The sequence below is a fragment of the Balaenoptera acutorostrata genome, chromosome 12 (assembly GCF_949987535.1).
Source record: "Balaenoptera acutorostrata chromosome 12, mBalAcu1.1, whole genome shotgun sequence".
NCBI classification, from domain to species: domain Eukaryota; kingdom Metazoa; phylum Chordata; class Mammalia; order Artiodactyla; family Balaenopteridae; genus Balaenoptera; species Balaenoptera acutorostrata.
The window spans coordinates 5660571-5680827 of NC_080075.1; the positions used below are offsets into that span (position 1 = coordinate 5660571).

Consider the following 20257-nt stretch of genomic DNA (forward strand, 5'->3'; position numbering starts at 1 on the left):
AAGTTTTCTGGGAAATGGACCTCAATTCCCCCAGCAGAGGGATTTGGCAGTCACTCAGGACAGCCTTGTTCTAGCCGGCTTCTTGTTGACTTGGGGAAATTACGGAAACTACGGCTGTCTATTTCCTGGGTCAGTGATTCTCAAGCCACATTACCCCAACTGCACCCGGAGAGTTTTTTAAAAATCCCTCTGCCCAGGTCTGCTGCATCTCAGACCTATGCCACCAGAACGTCTGGGGGGTGGGGCCCAGGTACCGGTAGTGCGTAAGGCTCCCCAGGTGATTCCAACATGCAATCAAGATGGACAAAGGCTGGCCTAGATCACAGAGGGCGATCATAGTCAGTAGACGTTTGTTCTATTTGTACGTAGCTGAGTGGGTCCCCTAATGCAGCAACACCATTTTCTACACCGACTGGGCCGACAGGGGCCAGGCAGAGGAAGGGAGTCCAACTTCAGGGGTTTATTCACACACAGCAGGTTTCCCTGGAACCATAATTCATGACCCAGACATCAGTTCCAGACTAAAGGAAGTGTCTGTCTCCACCACCCCTCCTCCGCCACCCTCCCAGCATTTTTCACTTTCCTATGAACCTAGTTTTTATATACTATGCCACATTACCTAAATCTCTTAAACATTTCAACTGGGAAAGAAAATCTAGAACTCTGATCTTGCAGTTAAATAAATCTCAGAATTCGAGGTTGATGAGGAATATTCAAGTGTGCTGAGTGATGTGGGGTGTAATTTCCCACATTATTACAATAGCAAAAATGTAACCTCTCCTTCTCCCTATGAGTCAGCTCAGTAACCCACTGCGATAATCTAGAGAAATGCTTAAACCTTGAGGGAAATTTGTTCAAAAGAGGTTGTCATGGCAAGTATCACATGAGATTTTTTAAATCAACAAGTCAAAGTACCCATTCTAACACCTCTGACTAGAATCATATATTTTCTCCCCAGGAAAGAAATGCTGTGATTTTTTGCATATTGTTTAACAGGTTATTATTTTGTTTGTTTGTTTCCCAGCTTAAATGAAATATAATTGACATATAACATTGTGCAAGTTTAAGGTGTACAATGTGTTGATTTGATACATTTTTATACTGTCAGATATGACCACCATAGTGTTAGCTAACACCTCCATCCCATCACATAATTACCACTTCTTTTTTTGTGGTGAGAACGTTTAAGATCTACTCTCTTAGTGACTTTCAAGTATGTAATACAATATATTAGCTACAATCACCATGCTGAACATTAGATCCCCAAACTTGTTATTCTTATAACTGGAAGTTTGTACCTTTTGACCAACATCTCCCCATTTCCCTCACTCCCCAGCCCCTGCAAATGCCACTCTACTCTCTGTTTCTCTGAGTTCAGCTTTTTTTGATTCCACATATAAGTGATATCGTACAGTATTTGTCTTCCTCTGTCTGTCTTATCTCACTTAGCTTAATACCCTGAAGCTTCTTCCATGTTCTTGCAAAAGGCAGGGTTTCCTTTCTCATGGCTGAATAGTATTCTATTGTATGTCCAGTATGTACCACATCTTCTTTATCCACTCATCTGTTGACAAACACTTAGATTATTTCCATATCTTGGCTATTATGAATAATGCTGCAATGAACATGGAAGTGTAGGTATCTCTTTAAGATACTGATTTCATTTCCTTTGGATATATATCTAGTAGTGGAATTGCTGGATCATATGGTAGTTCTATTTTTAATTTTTTGAGGAACCTCCATACTGTTTTCCAAAGTGGCTACACCAATTTACTTTCCCACCAACAGTGCACAAATGTTCCCTTTTCTCCACATACTCATTAACATTTGTCATCTGTTCTTTTATTGATGTACAGATTATTCATTAACAGATAGATGATACAATCTGTGAAACTAGGTTTCTCCCACCTATTTCAGGCAGGGTATGTTTAATCCTTCCAGAGAAATATCTGTTGAGTTCCTATTATAGTTGAATTTTTACTTTATAATATGTATTGTATTGGTTGTAGCTTAAATATTATCTACAGACCATTTCAGAGGCTAGAAAATAACCCTTGTACATAATGCCTTCTTTAAAAACTAGCTTACAGGTAACATGTGCCAGCTTGGACGATAAATTCCCATAAGAAATGGTAGAAGGGAGCCTTAATCATGTTCCTCACGTGAACGAACTCTGAAAGCTTCAGCACTCATACAAATATGAGTTCAAATACATCTCAAGAAGAATTATTCATCGACTAGCATTTCCCTTCTTTGGGTCCCGTTATCATATCAGCACAATGAAACGTGAAGAGGTTTGGGAGCCCAACTGACCCAGGTTCAAATCCTGACTCTGTCATTCATCTGCCACCATCTGGAGATGGTACCTGCCTAAATCTGCTAGCTCTGCCCCCCATCCTCCTTTGGGACAAATTGAAAACAGTAAAACCTGTGTACAGAGCACAGGTAATGTCTGTAAAGCACCCAGACGTCGCCAGGGGGAGCCAGATGACAGCTGAGCCTGGTTCATTCAGGACGGCGGCAGATCTGCCCAGAGCGAAGAGGTCGAAGAGCCAGCAGTTGAAATCCAGGTAATAAGTGGTCTGAGAAAAGTTGTCCCATGATTTCCAGTCAAGTTCTGCCCTCTCACTAAGTCCAGGAATTGAATGAGGGAGACCACATCAACCTCTGGGGTCATACTCATGGCTGTGGAATGTGTTGGGTTTTCAGCCATGTTGGAATATATTGTTGGCATAAGTGGCTGAGTGGATACAGTCAAAAAAACCAACACTGCTTACCTCAGCCAAGAAGTTCAGCATCTTCAGAAAAAAGAGGGTCACGTATAAGTGTGTCCACTTCCAGTAATTTCCCCTCAAATGATAAGAAAGGCAAACTTCCACAAAAGACAAAATCACGCCATCACCTAGTTCTATAGCAACATCACCGTTCATTTGTTCATTGATTCGGAGAATGTCTGAAGCCTTCAGACATCCAACTTGCTAATATTCTCACTGAAATGTTAGTCATTGTCATGAACAGATTGAACACAGATATTGGAAAACCAAGAGCCTGAAAATCTATGAATCCTAAAATATTTATTTTAATTGCAATTAGCATAGATGCCGTTCAAGTTTTATAAATATGTTTCTGGACTTCTCCTTTGTAAGTATTCCTTTGGCTGCCTTGTAAGTATTCCTTTGGCTGCCTCTTTTACCTCCTTATCATTATCACTGGACAAGTCCCAACCCCACCCCATGTTGTGTTGGATTGGGCCACTCTGTCTGAGTTGAGCATCTGGAACTCATCTGTGGAGTCCCTTCTCCTCTGGAGCAAACCCTGCCCTCTTCTCCCTGGACCAGGAAGCAAAGCTAGCTGAGGTGTTAACTGATCTCACAGCTGTCCCACTTCCTGCCCAGGTGGTCCTATCTCCATGGAAACCTGCATCCCTGAACACGTCTTCTGGGCCGGCAGGTCCTGAAGCCTTCATCCAGACACACCACCTGCACACACACACGCGCACGCGCTAATCCCCACTCTGCTCTGGCCACAAATGACCAGTTGTGCCCTAGATAGGGGCCTGAGAGCCCAACCAACAATACTTGACCTCGGTCCCCTATGTTTCTTCACAAGATAGAAGCACCTCTGGGCTTAGAGCCTTAACCATCAGGCACGTGAAGGTGTGGTCCAGCCCTTCTGCAGGGCCCTGCCAATGCTACAGGCTTGGAAGCCAAGCAGCCCCATAATAATGGAACCAGAGGGGCCAAAGTGAAAGAGGATGTGGGGCAGAGAGAGAGCCTCTCCTCCAGGCCTTCCCCAACGATGAGGCTGAGGAATTTTGCTCTTTTGGGGATGCTTGGAGAGCACCCTCAGAGAGCTCAGAATCAGGCGCTAGTCCCAGCTCCATCCTTGGCCCACCCCGTGGCGTTGAGGAAAGCTCTTGATTCTTCACCTCTAAAGATAGAAGGAACCCCCTACCTGCACCTCCAGAGAAGGATATAAGAGAAGCTCCAGCCCCAGGGACTCCCCAGCACCAAACAGGTCCCCGCAGTGGTCTGCAAGGCCCGAGTTCTCATCTGGAACCAGAAGCGGCTGGGCCTCTTTGCTGCCCCCTCCACCTACCTTTTGATCACTGACATTAATTCTGTCTCGAAATTGTAAGTAAGAAAGTAAGAAGCCGCTGCTCACTTTCTTCCTCTGTGTTTTCCCGTCCTCCTCCACCTCCTCCTCCTCTCAATACTGGAAGCACCGAGCACAGAGCTCAGCCCGGACTGGACACTCATGAATCATTTCTCAAAACCCTCAGTTAATTTAGCAAAGCTTGAGGGGATGAGCGAGAATGCCCTTTGTACACCTAGTTTCATGCCTGGGAGAGGCAGAGTGTGTGCCTGTGGAATGTCTCCACAACCACGTTCAGGCAAAGCACCTGTCGCTTGTCACACACCCAGGAATTCAGGGCTGGGCGAGACAGCACAGTGTCCTGCGTGCCAGCCCTGTGGAAATGTCCGCCCTGCCACCATCTCTCATGGTAAATACAACGACGTCCCACAGTGCTTGGGCACAGGGATTGGGCTTCCCTAATATCACATAGGTGAGCACGCGTGGTCTGGGAGGTAAGACTGTACACACTCTGGCACCATTGCCCCAGCCTGTGACTGGGAAGTTCAGAATAAAACCCAAGCTCCTTACCATGGCCCCATCTCTGTCTACACCACCGTGATCTGGCCCCATCTCTGTCTACACCACCGTGATCTGGCCCCATCTCTGTCTATACCACTGTGATCTGGCCCCATCTCTGTCTACACCACCGTGATCTGGCCCCATCTCTGTCTATACCACTGTGATCTGGCCCCATCTCTGTCTACACCACTGTGATCTGGCCCCATCTCTGTCTACACCACCGTGATCTGGCCCCATCTCCATCTCCAAGCTCCCTCTCACTCACTCGGCCCCCCACATACAGACCTTCTCCTGACCCCCTGCAGGGCTCAAATGCCGCTATTCCCTGTGCCTCAGACCTCACGCCTCCTCACAAGGACCCCCCATCACCAGGTAACATAGACCCAGCCCCTTAGCCACTGTCTCAGCAGCTGTCTGTGTCTTTCACGACGCTCATCACACACTCGACTCGGGCTACTGCCCGGCCCCTCTGTGTGCCCTGCCCTACTGCAGCGTCCCATGGCTGGACACCCACGAGGCTTAAAAAACAATCGTTATGATCACAGCCGGTTTTAAAACAATCTCAATGCCACTACACACCTATTAGAACGGCCAAAATCCACAGCACTGATGGCAGATGCTGTCAAGGACGTGGAGCACCCGGGACCCTCATTCACTGCTGGACGGGGTGCAAAACAGTGCAGCCACTTTGGAAGACAGTCTGACAGTTTCTCACCAAACTAAACATACTCTTACAGTACGATCCTGCAATCACTTTCCTTGGTATTTGCCCAAAGGAGTCGAAAACTTATATCCACACAAAAACCTGCACATGGATGTTTATAGAAGCTTTATTAATAACTGTCAAAACTTGGAAGCAACCAAGATATCATTCAGTAGGGGAATGGATAAATCACCAGTGGTCCATCCAGACAATGGAATATTATTCAGTGCTAAAGAGAAATGAGCTATCAAGCCACGATAAGACATGATGAAACCTTCAATGCATAATACTAAGCAAAAGAAGCCAATCTGAAAAGGCTGCATAATGTGTGATTCTAATTATATGACATTCTGAAGAGGTGAAATTATAGAGACAATAAAAAGATCGGTAGTTGCCAGGGGGCGGGTGGGAGGAGGGACGAACAGGCAGAGCACAGAGGACTTTTAGGGCAGTGAAAATACTCTGTATGATACTATAATGATGCATACACGTCATTCTATATTTGTCTAAACACATAGAATGTACCACACCAAGAGTGAACCCTAAGGTAAACTATGGACTTCGGGTGATAATGATGTGTCAGTGTAGGTTCATCAGTTGTACCGAATGTATCCCTCTGGGGAGGGGGGCATACTGATAATGGAGCAGGTTATACACGTGTGGGGCAGGGGGTATATGGGAAATCTCCGTACCTGCCTCTCAATTTTGCAGTAAACTTAAAACTGCTCTTAAAAAATAAAGTCTAAATAGAACTACCATATGATCCAGCAATCCCACTCCTGGGCATATACCAGGAGAAAACCATAATTCAAAAAGATACATGCACCCCAGTGTTCATTGAAGCACTATTTACAATAGCCAGGACATGGAAGCAACCTAAATGTCCATCAATGGAATGGATAAAGAAGATGTGGTACACGTATACAACGGAATATTACTCAGCCATAAAAAAGAATGGAATATTGCCATTTGCAGTGACATGGATGGACCTGGAGATTGTCATACTGAGTGAAGTAAGTCAGACACAGAAAGACAAACATATGATATCGTTTATATGTGGAATCTTAAAAAAAGGGTACAAATGAACTTATTTACAGAACAGAAGTAGTGTCACGGATGTAGAAAACAAACTTATGGTTACCAGGAGATAAGAGGGAGTGGATAAATTAGGAGATTGGGCTTGACATATACATATTACTATATATAAAATAGATAACTAATAAGGACCTACTTTATAGCACAGGGAACTCATCTCAATACTCTGCAATGACCTATATGGGCAAAGAATCTAAAAAAGAGTGGATATATGTATATGTATAACTGATTCACTTTGCTGTACACCTGAAACTAACACAACATCATAAATCAACTACATTCCAATAAAAATTTTAAAAAATAAAAAAATAGTCTAAAAAAACCCCTCAGCTATGATGTGAGATATGAAAAATTCGAAAACACACTGAGTTAACCTCTTCCCCCTATAAGATCACCAAAGCTAAAAAAAACAAAAAAACAAAAAACACAGTTTGCTAGCATACTGTGTCGGCAGACGTGTGGAGAAACATTTTCTCAAACATTCCTGGCAGAGGTGTTAACTGTTATAACCTGATGGGAGGTGGGTGGGCAAATCACAAATGCACACAAGCCTCTGACCCAGCAGTGCCACTTCTAGGAATTTAGCCAACAAATACGCTTGCTAGCACTTCTGCAAAATGACACAGGCATGGCTGTTTGTTATTCATTGCAACATTGGTTGTAATAGCAAAAGACTGCAAACAACTTATTAGTCAGCAAAAGGTTAAAAAGCAGCTCGTTAGATACAGATTTGGAACCAGGTACAGATGAGTGTACATCATTGGCATGTGTGATGATTAATTTTATGTGTCAACTGGACTGGACCATGGGATGCCCAGATAGCTGGTATGTCTGTGAGGGTGTTTCTGGAAGAGATTAGCACCTGAATTGGTGAACTGAGTAAAGCAAATGGCCCTCCCCAGTGTGGATCAGCTCCATCCAATCCTTTGGGGGCCTAAATAGAGCAAAAAGGCAGAGGAAGGTTGAATTAACTCTGCCTGACAACTTGAGTGAGGATGTCGATCTTCTCCTGCCCTTGGCACTCCTGGTTCTTAGGCCTTCAGACTAGACAGGTGTCTACACCATTGTTCTCTAACTCTCTACCTTCTAACTACACCATCTGCTTTCCTTGGTCTACAGCTTGTAGACGGCAGATCCTGGGACTTCTCAAGTCTCCATGATGGCATAAGCCAATCCACACCTTATAATAAGTCTATTCCTAGACAGATACATATAGACAGATAGACACATATACAACCAAGAGGAGACTGATATAGCTATATCGATACCTACATATCTACATATATATCAATCTCCTATTGGTTCTCCAGAGAGAGAACCCTGACTAATACAGGGTCAAAGAGGTGGAAGAAACTATTAACTATCAACCTACTGGTGAGAAAGAGGGAAAGACTTTGCTGAATAACCTTTTTAAAGCCTTTTAAACTGTGCTATCTATTCAAAAGCACACAAACTATGTGTTTTTATTCATTTATTCTCCCTAGAATGAGACCGTGTCATGAATCCCAGTTGTGCACTAAGTACTGATGTAACTTTAGGCAAATCACGTCCCTGCACTTACATTTCTTAGTCTGCAAAGTAAGATAATAATAAATACTGCCTCGTACACAGGGCACTTAGAACCAGGTCTCACACGTAGAAAGCGCTCTATTGGTTATTTGCCATCATCGTTACTTATTCAATACCAGGTTCAAACCATTGCTAAATGTTCATTTGATCCCAATTTTAACAACCGACCACTGAGCTGAGGGTCAGAGTGAAACCCTGTACCTCCTGCAAAGCTTTCCATACATGCCAAGTCCATGGGATTCACTTACAAAAGCTGCGATCTCCGTTTTCCTGATTCTACCCTGGGTTTGTATTCATTTGCTTAACATCCATTAAGAGCGTTAAAGTCTTACTCAGTAGAAACAGAAACCAACCCACACTAAACTAAACCAAGGAAACAATCAATATGCCCCAGATAAAGCTCCATTTTTAAATCCTCTGTAATTCCTTTTGGTGATATTCATTTCCCTGCAGAGTTGGGTAAAAAGGTTCCTAGCTCCCTTCCGCTGACTCATGCGAGAAACGTTCATCAAGCCCTCACAGGGTGTCAGACCCCAAACCAGGCCCAGGAGAGAGAGAAACACATAAAATCAGTCCCTACCTTTCAGAAGCTCTCACTGGGGATCAGAGTAAAGCAAGTGGATGGTGAAAACGCAATATGAGAAGAATGGCATATTATCCCATGTGCAGATGAGATAGATAGGCAACAAAATAAAACCTGTTTTTAATCTAAAGTATGTCCATGTGCTACTGAACCTGGGAACCAAGAAACATGTTGTAACACGCACAACTTTCCAAGTTTAGAATTAGAAGACATTGTCAAAATGCCAGCACCCAGCTCTCCCAAAACTAGATACTCTATAAGGTGAGGCTATAAATAAACTTCATATTAACACTAGTAATAGTACCATTTGGTATTTTTACTTTCTTTCTATTTAAAGAACATTCCTCTAGCTTTTCTCTTTATCTTCCCAGTCGGATCATGGGGTGGAGCGGAAAGTCAGTCCTTACCTCTAAATTGTAGAGATAAAAGGAGATAAAATCATAAAGACTGAGGTTTGCCCTCAGTTGCTCAAATGGTAAATTAAAAAGTCAGAGCAAAAGCATTCGACTCCCACACACTCTGGGCGGACTTGCTGAGACACATCAAATGAGGTCAAAGGCCTCAGAAATTAGGTTGGCAAAAGTTGCTGTGAGAGAGGATTGTTTTGATAATGTAACCAAAAAAAGACAAGAAGCGGAACCCAAAGGGGCAGAATGGGAAGCCAGCAGGTTTCACAAAAAGTGTCCTTGAAGCAAATTAAGACAACAAAACACTCTTGGCCAGTTATCAGATTAGTACACTTTAGAAAAAAAAAAAAAAAAGGTGAAAAACCCAGTGCTGGTGAAAGTGTGAGAAAAGGGTGTCCATACACTGCTGGCGGGAGTATACATGACTAGTACTTTCCTAGAAAAATTTAGTAACAGAAGTAAGAGCTTCAAATATGCTCGTGCCCTTTGACCTCTGGGAATTCATTCCAAGGAAGTAATCAGGAAGAGATGCATAGGCTTCCCTATAGGAACGTTAGTTTGGGGAATGTTAATAATAGAAAAGAAAAAAATCAAATATACCAACATGATTTAACAAATCATCTGTGTAATGTGATTAAAAAGCTTTTGTAGGAAGAAATTCATTAGCATGGCCAAACGCTCACAGCACATTGCTGAAAGGGAAAAGCAGGTGATAAAACATCATGCACAGTACAAGCATGTTTTTTCAAAAATGTAAATGTGTTCAGAGAAAACCATACCCACCAAAATGCTAACAGTATTTATCTCACAATGTTAGGTTTTTACGTTTCACCTTTTTCATTTATCTCTATGTATTCTTTTTTAATTTTATTTTTGACCATGAGCATGTGCTGTCTGTGTACGTTTTTTTGTTTTGTTTTGTTTTAATTAATTTATTTATTTATGACTGTGTTGAGTCTTCGTTTCTGTGCGAGGGCTCTCTCTAGTTGTGGCAAGTGGGGACCACTCTTCATCGCGGTGCGCGGGCCTCTCACCGTCGCGGCCTCTCTCGTTGCGGAGCACAGGCTCCAGACGCGCAGGCTCAGTAACCGTGGCTCACGGGCCTAGTTGCTCCGCGGCATGTGGGATCCTCCCAGACCAGGGCTCGAACCCGTGTCCCCTGCATTAGCAGGCAGACTCTCAACCACTGCGCCACCAGGGAAGCCCCTGTGTACGTTTTTAAAGGCTATATTTTAGAAGTGGATCATAGCCACTCCATGACCTCGCCTGTGGAATTTCTCTCCTCAGCATGTTAACAGTGCCCAAAAGGGTTTGTAGGTTAAAGATTAAAAACTGAATGTTGGGACTTCCCTGGTGGCGCAGTGGTTGGGAGTCCGCCTGCCAATGCAGGGGACACAGGTTCGAGCCCTGGTCCGGGAACATCCCACATGCCGCGGAGCAACCAAGCCTGTGCGCCACAGCTACTGAGCCTGCGCTCTAGAGCCCTCAAGCCACAACTACTGAAGCCCACGCGCCACAACTACTGAAGCCCACACGCCTAGAGCCCATGCTCCACAACAAGAGAAGCCACCGCAATGAGAAGCCTGCTCAGCGCACCAAAGAGTAGCCCCAGCTCGCCACAACTAGAGAAAGCCAGAGTGCAGCAACGAAGACCCAACGCAGCCAAAAATAATAAATAAATAAAATAAATTTTTTTAAAAAACAACTGAATGTTGAGTAGAGACAGGCCATAAGCATCTTTTAGAATTCATCACTACTCATCGACAGATGAATGGATAAAGAAGTTGTGGTATATTTATACAATGGAATATTACTTAGCCATAAGAAAAGAATGAAATAATGCCATTTGCAGCAACATGGATGGACCTAGAGATGATCATACTATGTGAAGTCAGACAGAGAAAGACAAATATCATATTATATCACTTATATGTGGAATCTTAAAAAAAATGATACAAATGAACTTATTTACAAAACAGTAATAGACTTACATAGAAAAAAAACTTATGGTTACCAAAGGGGAAAGGGGGGGGAAGAAATAAACTGGGAATTTGGGATTAACAGATACATACTACTATATATAAAATAGATAATCAACAATGTCCTACTGTATAGCACAGAGAACTATACTGGATATCTTGTAATAACCAATAGTGGAAAAGAATCTTAAAAAGAATAGATATATGTGTATAACTGAACCACTTTGCTGTACACCTGAAACATTCTAAATCAACAATACTTCAATAAAAAATACCTTTTTATCATATGATATCACTTATATGTGTAATCTAAAAAAAGGTTACAAATGAACTTATTTACAAAGCAGAAATAGAGCCACAGATGTAGAAAACAAACTTATAGTTACTGGGGAGAAGGAGGGGAGAGGGATAAGTTGGGAGATTGGGATTGACATATACACACAACTATATATAAAATAGATAATAAGAACCTACCGTATAGCACAGGGAACTCTACTCAACACTCTGTAATGACCTATATGGGAAAAGAATCTAAAAAAGAGTGGATATATGTATAACTGATTCACTCTGCTATACACCTGAAACTAACACAACATTAAATCAACTATACTCCAGTAAAAATTTTTTAAAAAATAAAATGCACTAATTTATAAGTTAACTTTTAAATTTAAATAACTGAAAAACTATTAGAAGTATAATAATATAAAGCAAATCGAAATAAATGTTGAAGAAACCCTAAAAAATACATTTTTAAATAAATAAATTAAAATAAAATAAAATTCATCACCACTATTAGGAAGATCAAATTCATCTCGAGAAGCGTCCCTACTCCTTCCAGATGGTATGTGTCCTCCCTTTCCCCAACTATCCACACGTTTCCCGTGAGCACAGATTTCCCCCCAGCCTCCAGCACACACATGGTGGCCTCCAGTCGCCTGTGGGTGGACATGGTGATTCACCAAACCAGTTAGTCACTCGCTGCACCTTTTGAAATGTCCTTCCCACCATCCAGCCCTTCACACCCTCACACCCACAGTGCAAAGTCACATTTGGCATAAGAGCAAGAGGAATTTTTAAGTTGAATTGAATTGAATGCTTAACCTCATTTTTGTTTTCTTCCTTCCTTGCTTTAATATCTCAGATTCTGTCCCATTTTCTTATTCTTTCACACAACAACATTATTATAGGACATAATGAGGTCAAGGGTGTCCAATAAGAGGACAAGGTCAGGGTGGTCAAGGGTGTCCAATAAGAAATACAAGGCAATGTTGACCAAACCCTGAGAGCCAACAGTCTTCCTTGCAACTCCAGATGTAACATTTTCAAAGCCTCTGAAAAAGCATGCTCAAAACAGTGCTGGCTGACCAGGGCTCCCTGAGCTATACAGGCCTCTGCTCTGGGGGTGATGGCCAGTCCTAGTGTCTGAGTGATTCCCTAGGCCCAGCAAAGGGACCAAGTTTTCAGAGCCCAATAAAAATAAAAACAAACAGCAACAACAACCATGCTCAAGCTTTTAAGATTCCATTGTATCTATTGAGATGATCATATGGTTTTTCTCCTTCAATTTGTTAATATGGTTTATCACATTGATTGATTTGCATATATTGAAGAATCCTTGCATTCCTGGGGTAAACGCCACTTGATCATGGTGTATGATCCTTTTAAAGTTGTTGGATTCTGTTTGCTAATATTTTGTTGAGGATTTTTGCATCTATGTTCATCAGTGATATTGGCCTGTAGTTTTCTTTCTTTGTGACATCTCTGTCCGGTTTTGGCATCAGGGTGATGGTGGCCTCGTAGAATGAGTTTGGGAGTGTTCCTCCCTCTGCTATATTTTGGAAGAGTTTGAGAAGGATAGGTGTTAGTTCTTGTCTAAATGTTTGATAGAATTCACCTCTGAAGCTCTGGTCCTGGGCTTTTGTTTGTTGGAAGATTTTTAATCACAGTCTCAATTTCAGTGCTTGTCATTGGTCTCTTTATACTTTCTATTTCTTCCTGGTTCAGTCTTGGAAGGTTGTGCTTTTCTAAGAATTTGTTCATTTCTTCCAGGTTGTCCATTTTACTGGCATATAGTTGCTTGTAGTAATCTCTCATGATCCTTTGTATTTCTGCAGTGTCAGTTGTTACTTCTCCTTTTTCATTTCTAATTCTATTGATTTGAGTCTACTCCCTTTTTTTCTTGATGAGTCTGGTTAATGGTTTAAGCTTTTGACAAAATTCAACACCCATTTATGATAAAAACCCTCCAGAAAGTAGGCATACAGGGAACTTACCTCAACATAATAAAGGCCATATATGACAAACCCACAGCCAACGTCATTCTCAGTGGTGAAAAACTGAAACCATTTCCTCTAAGATCAGGAACAAGACAAGGTTGTCCACTCTCACCACTACTATTCAACATAATTTTGGAAGTTTTAGCCACAGCAATCAGAGAAGAAAAATAAATAAAAGGAATTCAAATCAGAAAAGAAGAATTAAAGCTGTCACTGTTTGCAGATGACATGATACTATACACAGAGAATGCTAAAGATGCTACCAGAAAACTACTAGAGCTAATCAATGAATTTGGTAAAGTTGCAGTATACAAAATTAATGCACAGAAATCTCCTGCATTCCTATACACTAATGATGAAAAATCTGAACGAGAAATTAAGGAAACACTCCCATTTATCATTGCAACAAAAAGAATAAAATACCTAGGAATAAACCTACCCAAGGAGACAAAAGACCTGTATGCAGAAAACTATAAGCCACTGATGAAAGAAATTAAAGACGTTACAAACAGATGGAGAGATATACCATGTTCTTGGATTGGAAGAATCAACATTGTGAAAATGACTCTACTACCCAAAGCAATCTACAGATTCAATGCAATACCCATCAAACTACCAATGGCATTTTTCACAGAACTAGAACAAAAAATTTACAATTTGTATGGAAATACAAAAGACCCCGAATAGCCAAAGCAATCTTCAGAAAGAAAAATGGAGCTGGAGGAATCAAGCTCCTGGACTTCAGACTATACTACAAAGCTACAATAATCAAGACAGTATGGTACTGGCACAAAAACAGAAATAGAGATCAATGGAACAGGTTTGAAAGCCCAGAGATAAACCCATGCACATATGGTCACCTTATTTTTGATAAAGGAGGCAAGAATATACAATGGAGAAAAGACAGCCTCTTCAGTAAGTGGTGCTGGGAAAACTGGACAGCTACATGTAAAAGAATGAAATTAGAACACTCCCTAACACCATACACAAAAATAAACTCAAAATAGATTAAAGACCTAAATGTAAGGCCAGGCACTATAAAACTCTTAGAGGAAAACATAGGCAGAACACTCTGTGACGTAAATCACAGCAAGATCCTTTTTGACCCACCTCCTAGAGAAATGGAAATAAAAACAAAAATAAATGGGACCTAATGAAACTTAAAAGCTTTTGTACAGCAAAGGAAAACATAAACAAGATGAAAAGAAAACCCTCAGAATGGGAGAAAATATTTGCAAATGAAGCAATGGGCAAAGGATTAATCTCCAAAATATACAAGCAGGTCATGCAGCTTCAATATCAAAAAAACAAACAACCCAATCCAAAAATGGGCAGAAGACCTAAATAGACATTTCTCCAAAGAAGATATACAGATTGCCAACAAAAACATGAAAGGATGCTCAACATCACTAATCATTAGAGAAATGCAAATCAAAACCACAATGAGATATAATCTCACACCAGTCAGAATGGCCATCATCAAAAAATCTACAGACAATAAATGCTGGGGAGGGTGTGGAGAAAAGGGAACCCTCTTGCACTGTTGGTGGGAATGTAAATTGATACAGCCACTACGGACAACAGCATGGAGGGTCCTTAAAAAACTAAAAATAGAACTACCATATGACCCAGCAATCCCACTACTGGGCATATACCCTGAAAAAACCATAATTCAGAAAGAGTCATGTACCACAATGTTCATTGCAGCTCTATTTACAATAGCCAGGACATGGAAGCAACCTAAGTGTCCATCATCGGATGAATGGATGAAGAAGATGTGGCACATATATACAATGGAATATTACTCAGTCATAGAAAGAAATGAAATGGAGGTATTTGTAGTGAGCTGGATGGAGTTAGAGTCTGTCATACAGAGTGAAGTAAGTCAGAAAGAGAAAAACAAATACAGTATGCTAACACATATATATGGAATCTAAAAAAAAAAAAAAAGTTTCTGAAGAACCTAGGGGCAGGACAGGAATAAAGATACAGACATAGAGAATGGACTTGAGGACACGGGGAGGGGGAAGGGTAAGCTGGGACGAAGTGAGAGAGTGGCATGGACATATATACACTACCAAATGTAAAATAGCTAGCTAGTGGGAAGCAGCCGCATAGCACAGGGAGATCAGCTCTGTGCTTTGTGACCCCTAGAGGGGTGAGATAGGGAGGATGGGAGGGAGACGCAAGAGGGAGGAGATATGGGGATATATGTTATATGTATAGCTGATTCACTTTGTTATAAAGCAGAAACTAACACACCACTGTAAAGCAATTATACTCCAATAAAGATGTTAAAAAGAAAAAAGATTCCATTGTAAGCTCTTATGGAAGGAAGCATGCACAAATCTTGCTCATACAATATATTATAATTTTAAGTGCAATCGGTGATGTCTGTTTATAGCAATGCAATGCCTTCACCCAAACACGGGCCCAGGTTATGCCCCTCTAGAACTGTAGAAGCATAAAGGAAAGTCATAAAATGTCTTAATTCTAACATCTACTACAACATTTTAAAAGGCCTTTATAATATCCTTCAGTTAAACCTCATGATTTACCAAAAGACACATAACTATTGATGACTTATAGGTAGTATATACTCATAAAATATATGTCCCACATATTTCATAGTAAATCTTCCATGGAATAAAACATATGTAATCATAGGTGATCTTTTAATAGGGCTCACAGACACACTTAGGGTTAAATATGCCTACAGAGCCACATAACTCCAAGAAATCCTTCAGATCTTGTCCCAACACACAGCATGACATTGTCAGTTTTATCAGATTCCATTTGCCCCTCTTAAATACTTCATCAGTGTATAAGTAAACAAAGGGAAAAGGAGGGGAAAAAAAATACAGAAACGAAAACCAAAGTGCAAATCAATCATCTTACCGTTCCCTTTCCTTATGGTTGGAGGCTTTGGGAACGGCTGGCCCCAAGGGAGGTGGTAAGTCAGGGTCAGCCCGCAGGGTTTCTTTCCCTGGTTGGAGCCCGCTGAGTTTGACGGTGGTTATTAAAAACAAAAGTGCATTTAGAAGTCAGCCCGGGATGGAGTTGCTAATTGCGTTTTTCTTTCCCAAAGAGCTTTGGGTCTGGTCTGTACGTAGGAGAGGGACATCTCACAGCTTTGTCAGGAGACCCAGCTGCGCAGAGGCTGAGAGAAAGGAGAAAGTGGGCTCCGGTGATGCCTCTTAGGGCTTTAATCCTCAGCTGTGACACATGTGGGGAACTAGAAACAGGAAACTCTGAGGCCGGCAGGCAGCCAGAAGCATTCAGAAAACGTGCCAAGCCCTTTCGAAATACCACACTCTCCACGGAGTATTCACTCCGAACAGTTCACAGGCTGTGTCTCTCTTCTCAAATCACTGAGCCATAAACCTGGGCAAGGCTGGCCCACGGACGTCCCGTCTGTCACAGTTCCTGTCATCAGAATCTGGACCAGTCCAGTCCAGGCCAGGCCTGGGTTCTCCTATGCCCTCCATCTTCTGCCAACCTCCCAAGCCTCTTGTAATGACATCCACAGATGGGAGTTCCTGGCGATGCTGCAGGACCTTTCATTCAGGTCTTTGCATGTTTCAGACGTAGGGCCTCTTCCTACTGTGCCCACCGCCCCTGCCATGTGCCCTGGGGACACTGCAGGGATCTCTTCTCAGCATCCTGGAGGCGAGGAGACCCAAGGGTCACCCCTGGCCTCAAAACCCATCAGGGCAGGGAGGATTCGGGGAAATGTAGCCTCTGGCTTCCATTCGCAGCAGCCTGGTCCATCCCCGAGAGGACTGTGCCGCCGAATCCCTCTTCTGTTTTCTCTCACGGCCCCTCCTGCGCCCGGCATCCAGATTCATGTTCTCAACACAGCACGGGCCGCGCCTATCAGAACCGTACTCAAAGTCTGCAGCGCAAGGACCAAAATGGCCAAAGCTCCTCTCCTGGCATCCAAGGCCCTCCCGCAGCTACCTCCGCATACCTGTCCGCCTTTCCCCACCGCCCTTTAAAAGAAGCCCCCGCGCCAACCTGGATGGGCCACCACTCTCTCCAGAAGACAACGTTCAAACCTGTGTTTGCACGTGCCCTGCAGCCACCAGCCCGCCCCGTCTCCCCTTCTCCTCTTGAACGTGATGTCACAACACGCACAACGCTCCCCCTCCTCTTCGTCCCCCTCCCCGCACTTCCGGTCTTCACCACGGTTCACTCACGCATGCCCCCTACTGCACCCTGGGGCGACGCTGCCTGCTCTGAATCCAATCTTCTCTCCATGATAATAACAGAGAGACAGCAAGGGTGGGCACTTCTTATGTATCAGGCGTTTTTCTAGGAACTGTAAATTCTTTAAGCCCATTTTACAGATAAGGCAACTGAGGCATGGAAAAGGTAAGTACTTTCCCCAAGATTCCCTCAGCCAGGCAGGGTGGAGCCCAACCTGGCCTTGCTCTTTGAGTCTTTCCAGGGACCTGTGCTATTTATCAATATTTGTGAACAGAGAGTATGTACTCAGGGAGAGTGCAATTTCCTCACCCTTCTCCGTATCCTTTCCAGAGGGCCTCCCAGAATGTTTTCCCATGCTAAATGATTACAAGTAGCTGTGACTAATTGGTAGACTAATGAGCTTTAATTGAGAGATCAAATGTTTCCACCTGAGCGGTAGACAGGACTTTCAACGTTAAGAATAAGCAGAATGGTCTTGAGGTTAAGGTAACATTCCTGTAGAGGTTTTGCTGACATTTTTAGCCTACCTATCACGTGACTATTCAGGCCTAGGCCATCTGGTGCGTCAACCGACTGCTAAAGACATAACCTCACTGAAAAAGCGGAGATACCCTCAGATGTCGGGGGCTGGGGGAACTTTCCACCCTTCCTCCAATGTGGAGTAGCAGACGCTTTCGGGTGCCTAATCCACCCCCAGCTCCAGGGGCAGCCTTGCTGGTCTGGGCCGTTAGATCCTTAGAAACACACTAGCCCCTCCCACATTGCTGGCCAGGTGCTACTACGCTGGAAGGTGAATGATATTTCACTGAAGATGCTTCTGGCTTCCACTGAAGGCAAGACCCTCTCAATGCTCTTTGGAAGAAGAAGAACAACAACAAAAGATCAGGAAGACCCAGCTTTTGTCCCCAAGAAACTTACTACCCAGTTGATAGGGAGGCCATGGACAAGACACTAGCAGGCTTAACCCACCCTAGGTATTTGCCCCAAAATAGGAGTTTGTTTTCCCTAATCAGTTTATCTTTACTGAACATTTAGTGGAGAGGAAAGATTTTGTTTCCAGGATTTTTCTGACCCTCTTTTCCACTCCAGACAATGTCTCCCTTCCTCTTTCCCGCTTCTCAACAAGGAGACACACACGCACACACATGCACACACACACACACTCCTGCCTGGGTTTTGTCAGTTGCTTAGTCCTCCCCGGCAGAGTTCAGGGAAAACAAATTGTCACAGTTGGCAATAAAAATTCAGTACCAGAAGTTCATGGAAAATCTCCAAACTCCAATGTCCTTTACAAAGTCCGGAGCACAGCACTCACTGAGCCAAGCCCGCAGCTTTTACCATGGAAACTCTCAGCAGACGTCATTATGATGCGATTTTATGAGCGACATGGTCTTTGCAGAACTCCATCTGTATTTATACTTAATAGGTCAGAGATCTGTATTTATACTTAATAGGTCAGAAATAACTCATATATTTTCCCGCAATATTTTTATGGAAAAGTTTACACATTCCGAATGGATCTGCATTTAAGAATATCTTTAATGTGACTGTAACCCATTGCTCCATGTGTTTCCTTAATCCATGTGTTTCCTACACATCATAATCGATGAGAAAGGAGAATGCAAAGCACATACAACGTGTGTGTGCGTGTGTGTGCATGCATGTGCATATGTGTGCATGTGTGTGCCTTCAGGCAAGCATGTCCATACCTGGAATCTGACCTTGCCTGTCCTGCCACGTACTACGGGTCCTTAAGAAAGGGTGGTAAACCCTGCTTTACTAGGTCCAGCAATCTGGTAATTAATTTTGTAGTTAGACCTGGGCCCCAGGAGACCTGGATGAAAGCGCCTGCTCTCACTTCATGGACGTGGCTTTGGGGAAACCACTTTGCCTCTCTGCACTTCAGTTTCTACATATGGAAAAAAGTACAGTATAATCTAAATCCTTGCTACACAAAGTGTGCCCACAGGCCTGAGACATCATCAAGGAACGCACTAGAAATGTAGACTCTCAGGCCCCACCCCAGAACGACTGACTCAGAATCGGCATTTCAATAAGATTCCCCACGTGACACGTGTGAGCAGTAAAGTCTGAGGAGCACTGATCTAAATGTTCTCTGAAGTGCCTTCCAGGGGCACATTTTGTTAGTTTAACCCTTGTCCCTTTCAGCTAAAGAGTTAACGACGTGCTATACACAATGGCTGCCTTGTGACCTTTTGGTTATGCCCCGGGAGGATCTGGCTCATTTCACTCCTGTTCCAGGCAATGACACATAAACAGATCATCTCCATGACTCTCCCAGACCACTAAGTCACACTCTGTCTTCCAGCTTCCTACCAAGCCTCTTAGGAGAATACTTAATACTTAACCCTTAATACTGCCTACCTCCAGACAGCTCCTACATCCATCACAGGGTCTGAGGGGTTGTGCAAGCACAGATTAGTGAACAGGAAAGATTCTAGATGAATTATTACAGCGATCGTCTTTAGCACACAATGAAGCCATGATCACTAAGAGAAAGCATAAGTGACTAAGAATGAACCAAGTCTGGTGAAGCTCATTTAATCTTGTATTCGATGGGGTTAGAGAGGTGGAGATTAGGCAGAATACTGTGAATTTAATGAATCAGGATTTCATGAAAGCATTTCAAACCTCTTTCTTGTGAGCAAGATGAAGAATACACTTAGTAGAGTTGGACACTCTCCTAAACTCCCATACTCCATGACAAATGGGGTAATGTGAAGAGTGGTCACCAGTGGACAACCTCGGGTGCCGTACTT

At 42.9% G+C, this 20257-nt stretch overlaps 1 protein-coding gene and 1 non-coding gene across 11 annotated transcripts in view; one reads left to right on the forward strand and one right to left on the reverse strand.

Moving 5' to 3' along the window:
• Positions 1-16465, reverse strand: part of IL1R1 (interleukin 1 receptor type 1) — a 94402-nt gene extending 77937 nt beyond the window's left edge. For 6 of the 10 annotated variants that reach the window (XM_057558020.1, XM_057558022.1, XM_057558015.1 and 3 more), the window contains exon 1: positions 16167-16465. Coding sequence is in view for 2 of the 10 variants with exons in the window: in XM_057558012.1 (XP_057413995.1) it covers positions 11780-11941 (162 nt within the window). In the remaining 8 variants the exon portion in view is untranslated. Of the gene's footprint in view, positions 1-4094; positions 4113-11779; positions 11957-16166 lie in introns of those variants that run through there. The other 4 variants (XM_057558012.1, XM_057558014.1, XM_057558028.1 and 1 more) reach the window with 3 other exon arrangements.
• On the forward strand, positions 12342-12424 carry LOC114235906 (small nucleolar RNA SNORD86). The gene has a single exon (XR_003621976.1). It is a non-coding gene; the product is annotated as a small nucleolar RNA SNORD86 (small nucleolar RNA).
• Positions 16466-20257: the final 3792 nt, after the last annotated feature.